This window comes from Tasmannia lanceolata, unplaced genomic scaffold (genome assembly GCF_043159265.1).
Source record: "Tasmannia lanceolata isolate RefF3 unplaced genomic scaffold, GAP_Taslan_0.1 ptg000211l, whole genome shotgun sequence".
Lineage (NCBI taxonomy): Eukaryota > Viridiplantae > Streptophyta > Magnoliopsida > Canellales > Winteraceae > Tasmannia > Tasmannia lanceolata.
In genome coordinates, this window is record NW_027518887.1 from 36,787 (window position 1) to 45,524 (window position 8,738).

The 8,738-nt window shown below is 39.2% G+C and overlaps 1 protein-coding gene across 1 annotated transcript; it reads left to right on the forward strand.

Annotated features, from left to right (window-relative positions):
* Window positions 1-2,880: 2,880 nt before the first annotated feature.
* On the forward strand, window positions 2,881-4,339 carry LOC143867226 (citrate-binding protein-like). Its single transcript, XM_077376073.1, has 2 exons — window positions 2,881-3,179; window positions 3,959-4,339. The coding sequence occupies exons 1-2, from the start codon at window positions 2,913-2,915 to the stop codon at window positions 4,337-4,339; spliced, it is 648 nt and encodes a 215-aa protein (XP_077232188.1). The 5' UTR covers window positions 2,881-2,912.
* The last annotated feature ends 4,399 nt before the right edge of the window (window positions 4,340-8,738 follow it).

Below are 8,738 nucleotides of genomic sequence, written 5' to 3' on the forward strand. Positions count from 1 at the left end.
AAATATCGGTTGAAGTCCAAAAGACACCGGTATGAATCCACTCTATTTTTCTAATGTGCTCAAATACTTCCGTTTTCAAATTGCAACTGTATTTTGAATCTTGTGGGGGATTGTTAGACAATTTCTAAAATTTTAAATAGAAAAGTCAAAGATGCTTTTGTTTGGTGTTTAAAATTTGGAGGGAAGATTCAAATTAAAGTTATCCCCCTCTTTCTTTGAAAACTAGAATCAATTGCAAGAATGGGGATTTGAACCCAAGACCTTGATGTGTGTGTGTGTGTGTGTGTGTGAATGTTGTGCTCTCTAAACCAAGGCAAAATAAATAGTCCCACATAGGAGCTTGAGAGAATTTTTCTCATCCATATAAGATGGAGAGTTGGAGAAAGGCTTGAGCCTTCAAGGGGCTTTAGAATTTGTTGGGTCTTGGGCTTTTAGAATAGCACAAGCCCATGTGTAAAAAACACATACAAACGCGCACGCGCGCCTCGCCTCGCCGGGCCGGGCCGTGGCCCGTGGTCTGAGGTCCGGGTTTGGGTACAATTAAAGTATCTTTTTAGTGCCCAAATCATATTTAATTTTTCTCATTAAATTTAAATCTGTTTTTTAATCTCCCCATGTTTTGGTATTGACACCCCTAATAAGTGTGCAAACCGTTTCATATCCAACAGTCATATTTGTGACTGTTGGGAGAGAAACGTTTAAGACACTAATGGTGGTGATTAATCACTCCCAACGGTCACTTCCTCATCATCTATAAAAAGGAGAGATCAACACCGTTTGGAAAACAGATTTATGTACAAGAATTCTAATTTCTAAAGGCAACTTCTGTACTGTTTTTTATCATCTTCTTCCTCCGATCTTTCTGTGTTTGAGCACTATTCCAAGGTGGTTCTGGGCGGACCAGTCAGCGAGTGCACGTGAACTGGAGCCAACTTTGGCTGTTTTATCTTGGAGCATCGGTTCGCGGATCCCGGTAGCACCGGTAGGGGGCGGATACGATTCTTAAGGAGAGTGACCAGTGGCATGACTCAGCCTTCTTCTTCTTAATCGGGTTTTCCAGAAACGTTTTTCTACAAAAAAGATAAGTACTGGTTTATTTACATTTCTGGTTTCCAACAGACAAAAGTTCTCCTTTCAAGTAACAATTCTCGGGTTCGATTAAGTCACAGATCAGACCATTAAATTCCAACAAATCTCTTATATCCTATTGCTAGACCTGGAAGCGACATTGTTTCTACATTGGTAATCTCTTATTTCTAATACTTAATAGGGAAAAAATAGAAAACCCTAATGATATAAGATATAAGAGAGTACCTTCTTAAAAAATGTTGTTGGAAGTATATGTACTTTACAATACTATATGTAGTTACAACCAAGGTTTTAAATTTCGGACTGAAATTTAAGGTTTCGGTTGAGACAAAAAGCGAAATTGGATAAACCTGAAAGGTTACAAAATTTCGATGGAAATTTCGTTTTCCCAGAAATTTCGTTCCTAAATTTAAGGTGAATCACCAAAAACTCTGGATTTTATTCTTTATTTAATATTTTCCTGAAATTTCAACCGAAATTTTGTACGGGATAAAATATTATTTTATCTGGTTTCGTTAGATTTCGTTCGAAATTTCTCGGTGAGGACCAAAACGCATTACGAAACTGAAATTTGAAACCTTGGGTACAACTAAGGTTTTAAATTTCTACCGATATCCGAAATTTTGGGTTTTGGTGAGACCGAAACCGAAATTGGGTAAACCCGAAACATTACAAAATTTCGACTGAAATTTCATAATTTTGATCGAAATTTCGTTTTCCCCGAAATTAAGGAGAATGACCAAAAAATCTGGATTTTATTCTTTATTTAATATTTTCCCTAAATTTCAGCTGAAATTTCGGTTTCAGTGAGGACCGAAACGCATTCCGAAACCGAAATTTGAAACCTTGGGTACAACCGTACAACATGGGAGAAGGAAGAGAGAAAGGAAATAGAAAAGAAAACAAGTATCAAAATTCATAGATCCTCATCACATTTCTTACGACTAGCATTCCAACAAGATTGGACTATTGAAGGGTGTGTGTATATATAGTATGTTCCTAATCATAAGAGTGTAAGACCTTTAACTTTTCTCTCTCAAATGACAAGTGTAAGAGCGCTCATCTCTCTCTTCCTACCTCTCTCTAAGTATTAGATGCTAAAAAAGAATTGAAATTTAAGGGGTGGTAAGATTGCACGAAAAATTAGGTGATAAACTTACTTTCTAATACTTAATGTGCTCTAACATTTTATTTAAAAAGATGCCACCAGGAATATAAAAAATAAGAGCGCCAACTGTAACTAGTAACCTACTTACAATGGGAAACAGGTGTATGGGGAAACTAGGCAACTTCCCAACAGAGCCAACTAGGAATCAATTGGCTTTTACTAAACCGAAGCTTGGAGGGCATGGTTTGATAGGACACATATGCCTTAGGATCCTCTGATAACATGTAAACTAAAGAATTGAGAAAATCTAACACGATGCCTTGGATGGGGGAGCAAACCCCATATTTAAGAATAAAAATCACGAAGAGTACACAAATAAAAAAGTTATAATATCACGAAGATGCTGTTACCATTATGTTTGTGACTTTGACACAAATTGACTTGCTTCAGTTCTATCCGGGTTCTAAACATTATGGTCATTATCTCCTTGCCATTCAAAAAAAAAAAAATAACATTATGATCCTTTCACATCGATTATTTTGACAAGAGGAATTCATATATATTGCCGTCCCATTGTCCCATTACTCCAACCACTCCTATTCCTTGGTCTTCCAACGCATTTATAAATGACCCCTATTAACCTAACACTCTACACATCCAAGCTCCAACTCCTTACACACTCTTGCAAGACTTGGAATTAGAAGAAGAAGAAGAAATGGGTTACTCTTGCTTTGTCTTGGCACTTTTCTATATAGTCCTTCTCCACCTTTGCACCCAAAGAGCCAAAGGTGCAGATCCGATGGCCGGGTTCACCTCTCTCCCTCTCAACTCCTCTAACTTTGTGATCCAAAGACCTTACGACTTGCCCCAAAGTGCGCGATATAGCTTCATTAGTGGAGTCCACAGGCTCTGGGTTTACTCTACTGATAAGCCTCACTCCCCCACTAGCAAGACCAAACCACGAACTGAGATCCGAATAGTGGTAAACCATCTCTGAATCTCTGCATCTCTTCTTCGCCCTTAATTTGATTTTTTTTTCAATCATGGTCTTAATAAACTTGGGCGTCACATTATTTGGGAAAAAAATCATCAAGTACTTATTAATATATAATGGAACGAACCAAGTTATAATAGAGCATGGGCTCCGTCAATGTATTTGTCTATTATGTAAGATAATAACTACAAAGAAACATTTGTAGGGGGGGGGGGGGGGGGGGGGGGGGGGGATTTGGTAGCATCCATCGCAAAAGGCATTTCGTGGATGGCATGTTGCATTTGAGAGCAGCCACCTAATGAATGAAGACAAAATCTGCTTAAAAGTTAGCCCGTACTTGTAGCTGCTCTCACATGCAACAGGCAATGGTGTGGCTAGTAATAGCCAGACCCAGCTATCGTACATGAGGTGGTGCGCCTACACCATAAAATGACCATTTTTTTGCAATGAAAATGGTGATTTGTTCAAAAAGATTTTCTCAAACTATAGGCCAACTATAAACATCCAAACCAAACACTTGAGCCATGTTTGGCTACCACTAATCTTTTCAATGAAATCTTTTCAATTCTCTCCCTCTCCCGCCCTCCTTGCCCATCTCCCACCACTTGATAAACCAATATACCATGGAGAAAGCTTTCATGGCCGTCAAAAATGGCCTTAATAATGTTCCAACCACAACTATGTTACTAATCTTACAACTAGGTGTACTTTTTTTATAAAAAATTAATCTTTCTCCTTTTATCATTTACATATTTGTATGTTTATAGGGCTACGATTATTCCTCCGGCGTGTGGCAATTCGAAGGGCACAGGTTCGTTCCCAACGGGACAACCGGGGTCTGTGTCATGCAACTATTTGGTGCATACGGTCACGCCACAACACTGATGATGCGGGTCTACAATGGTACACTTACATATTACAGGGCCCCAATAATCCTGGATATATACGATCGTTGGTTTCGATTAAACGTTATCCACGATGTTGGCGCTGGAGAAGTTTGGGTTTTTATCGATGGGGTTCTAAAATTAAAGGCACCTGATCATGGGGGAGCTTCTCATTACTTTAAATGTGGTGTTTATGCACAAGATAACGATTCTAATTACATGGAGTCTCATTGGAAGGGAATCAAAGTCCTTAAAAAAATGTGACAGAGATCAGAAAAATGCAATTGTGGAGTGCTTTAGAAGAATAAGTTGGTTGGCTTGTCATGGTTTAGCTTATTAATGTAAATGGTGTTGTCTCTTATCAAAGGACTTGCTCATCTATGTAATTGTATGTTTATGGATGTATATAAATGATCTTCTATTTTTCTGTTTGAGAGATTTACAATGGTCTGATCTTATCAGTGACAGGTGACAATGGTTTGGATAGGATTTACGCAGGCGTAAAATTGAAAAGTTGGTAAAAAAAAAGTGTTTAATATGTTTTAAAATGTTTAACACGCATTTTAAACCTTTTCCCTAAAAAACCAAAGTTATTTTGCTGTAAAAGTTTTAAACGAAATATTAAACGGCGAACCAACAAGACTCTTTTTTACAAAAAAATCCATTTAAAACAAAGTTTTGCTAACTATGGGTGTGAGCATGGAAGACTGAATTCGCGGCCATATATACACAACTGATGTAAGGGTAAAGTGGGTACAATAAATTATGGGGAGTGATATTTGCACTACCACATTTTGATAATGAGAGCAATCTCATTGTCTTAAACCATTGGTGTGGACCCCGATCTGAGATACGATGAGGAAACGGGTCCCCCAACGGCCTCTGGATCATCCACGCGAAAGAGAGCTCTGCCAGGGAACTCTCGAAACGGTGCCACCCTCATAGCATAGCACGAGTGGCGATATAAAAAGAAAGAAATGCCTCTTGATCCGGAGCCAAGGATCGAAACCAAGACGCACCTAAAATAACTCAGAGTCGCCATCCATGGATAGGCCATGGAACCCCAAAATCAAATCCTCTGTGCAATGGATAACCAGAAATATATATGAGCTCGTGCCTGATTACGAATGGAGAAGGTCCGAAGAGCACCCCCAATTCGTCCAAGTGCAAGCACTTGGTCTCTTATGCCATTTTCATTAACTCCAAAGAATTTTGGGCAAAATCATGTGAAATAGGAACAAAATATCCCCGAGTGAACGTCTACCTAATCATGCATGACTCGGGGATGAAGTAATAAGTACACACAAAATAAAATAAAAGATGTGTCACCTAAGCATAGCTAGGTTATGAGTGAAATGCCTAATGGGTGTCTAAGTTCTGATGTGCAAACACATGCATGCTACACCTAAAGGTATAGGGTCTGTACAAGAAAGTAAGAAAACATAGCAAAACACACGACATAACAAATCCTAAGACTCTAATGATTAAGCCCGAGTTTTCGGATGGTCTGATATTTATCCAAAGAAGCCTACGTATCCCCGCCTCCACGAGAATCCAAAGAAGCCTACGTATCCCCGCCTCCAAAGAAGCCTACTCTAATTCTAAGCTATGATGCCTAAGACACCTAGACCTCTATCATAGACTCGATCTAAAAAAAAACCGAACCAGTTCTTAAAGCTTCTTGGGCGATCATTTAGATTTCAGTGAATTGTGAATTTTAGGACATCCTCTATGCCCTAACTATATGCAGATTAGCCCTAAACTAATGCAGGTGGTTCCTACAACCTATGTGTAACTAGGCTGTGTTTTCTAAGAAAAACAAAGGGTGGACTAGCGTATCCTACTCTAGTCATCACTCGGCGATGTGGATCGCCGACTGACCGGACGGAGGTGCTTCTATAACTCTAGGACAGACCCCTAACTCTAAAACAAGCACACAACAAACAAACAATCAAACATATTATCAAAAGAAACTCCTAACTCTAAAACTCTTTATCTAGGAGAAACTCCTAACTCTAGAGGAAGATCTTTTGAAAACAAGATTTTAAAGGCTGCTTATTCAAAAAGATTTAAAATGCTATTTACAAAAAAAGTTTGGCTGGACTTGGGATATAAATCCCAAGCTGCACTACTGTGGACCCCGATCCGAGGACGAGTGCGAGGGAACGGGTCCCTAACACCATCTGGATCATCCATGTGTGTGGAGAGCTCTACCAAGGAACTCTCAAAACGGATGCCACCCTCATAGCATAGCACGAGTGGCGATATAAAAAGAAAGAGATATGTCTCGATCCGGAGCCAAGGCTCGAAACCAAGACATACCTGAAATAAACTCAGAGTCGCCATCCATGGATATGCCATGGAACCCTAAAATCAAATCCTCTGTGCAATGGATAACCAGAAATATATATGGGTTCGTGCCTGGTTACGAATGGGGAAGGTCTGAGAGCACCCCCAATTCGTCCGAGTGCAAGCACTTGGTCTCTTATGCCATTTTTATTAACTTCAAAGAAGTTTGGGTAAAAATCATGTGAAATGGGAACAATCCTCAGGAGTCGTCTACCTAAGCATGCATTTCCTAAGGATAAAGATAATAAACATATATAAAATAAAATGAAAGATGTGCCACCTAATCGGTTCGGTAACAGTTTGGAAAAAATCCAAACCGATGGGATCGGTTCGGTTTAAGAAATTCTCTTAAACCGAACCGGACCGAACCATGTGCAGCCCTACTCTCAAATCTCTCCCCCCTCCCTCCTTCTCAGCTCTTCTTTCACAATTGAGCCCAAGAATATTCCATGGAATAATTTTCCTTGGTTGCCAAACATGCCCAACGTCATGGTTTTGGTCACGGGATTGATCCCTTTTGGAACCCACCCTGTAACAAAAATACAAAACACACCAACAACAAAATACAAAACACAGCAACGTGAGAAATTGATTGCTACAGGAGAAATGATGGAAGATCAGATGAATGGAAAGAGACAAACACATGAAAGAAGACCATGTTACGTAAGACATGCTTGGACTCTTGAACCATCTGAATAATATCATAATACCTGTTTTTTTATACTATAAAGACAAATGGTTGCATATTCACATTTCTTTTATGTTGATTCTACCTTCACCGGATGAACCCCAGCCAACTGATTCATCACCCTTTTGTTTAAGGTTAAATTAAGACAAGCTAAACCATTAATTTTTTTTTTTAGTCCATTATACAGTTGATGTCAACTTCTAATCCAAACAGAAGGACGCTCTCATCAATACAGTTAACCAAACTCATAATCCTTAGCAGTTTTGTAGATATTGCAATTTTTTCTTGCTTTCTACTTGCAGTTTTCAGTTTTCATGGGTGTTTTTTAAAAGAGAGGACTGGCTAAAACAACTAACATATTTGAATTTCTTTTTATTAATCAAGCATGTGTAAACCAATAATACAACCTATCAAGACTATAGCTCACCTAAAGAACTGGTAACGAAATTATATACACATGCAAAGTATTGAGAAAATTGCTATGATACCCAAGGAAGACTAACACCATTTCACTATAGCCAGAAGCAACCACTGGAAAGGGTTTGGCTCTGAAGGTTCATCTGAGGCATTGGGAATTGGTAATTCTGAAGATAAATGTTGATGCCGTGGCAACCCCATATTCATTCTCTATTTGTTTCGCTAATTCTATCACCCTTGACTTCACCTATAACAAAAAATCAAGATCACCAATAAGACTTTTCTTTCTTTTTTTGTGAACCAATGCAAAGCTTTATAAAGAAAAGAGAAGAATACAACGAAATGAACTGAGTAATTTTCCGTCTAATTCTTCTGAGAATAGCTAGATATTCAATATTAAGCTGTTTGGAGATGAATGCACTGGATCAATCTTAGGAGCTTTCAGATAGAGGTTTTAAGTTTCTTGGCAACGAGTGAACTAAACTTGGGATCTTTGGACCAGAAATCATGGTGAGATCTGATCATAGCAGTCCACCACTGTTTGTTAGCGTAGATGATTTTGAATCTAGAGATCTCGATGCCATGGAACTTCGAATCAAGTCTGAATCCCCTTGCAGTAACATAACAGAGACGCAAAAACAAAGATTTTGCCAGGACTAATTGCAAAAGAGATCGAGAAACTATAAGCTGGGAGACAATGTATTCTAAACCAGTTCTCAAGGCCCAAATGGGTCCAGCAATGAGACGTGAGAAGAGATGTACTTCAGATTCCTCATTTCTGTTGCACAAATAGCACCTAGAGGCCAGCTAAAACTGCCCCGAGTTGAGCCTCAAGTCAGTCGGGGTGTGATTGAGCAAAGCACTACAATAAAGAAAAGAGACCCTTGGGGGAAATGAATTTATTCCAAAGTCCAAACAAAGTTATGCCACCAGAAATTGGAAGGGAATCTCACTGAATTCCAAGAGAGCTGGAAGAAGAGATTACCATCCGGAGACAGGGGCGGAGTAAGGACTTTACACTTGGGTGGGTGGGGGTGGGATGGCTGGACTAATTTACACTTTGCCTGCATTGGTCATTGAGGGGCTGCTTACTAACTTTTTGTAATAATTTCTGCAACACATATTACCGGCATTCATGAACGACGGTAAATGTAATACCAGCGTACATTCTGCCTTTTAGCGGCGTTCGTGAACGTCTCGGTTGACCAT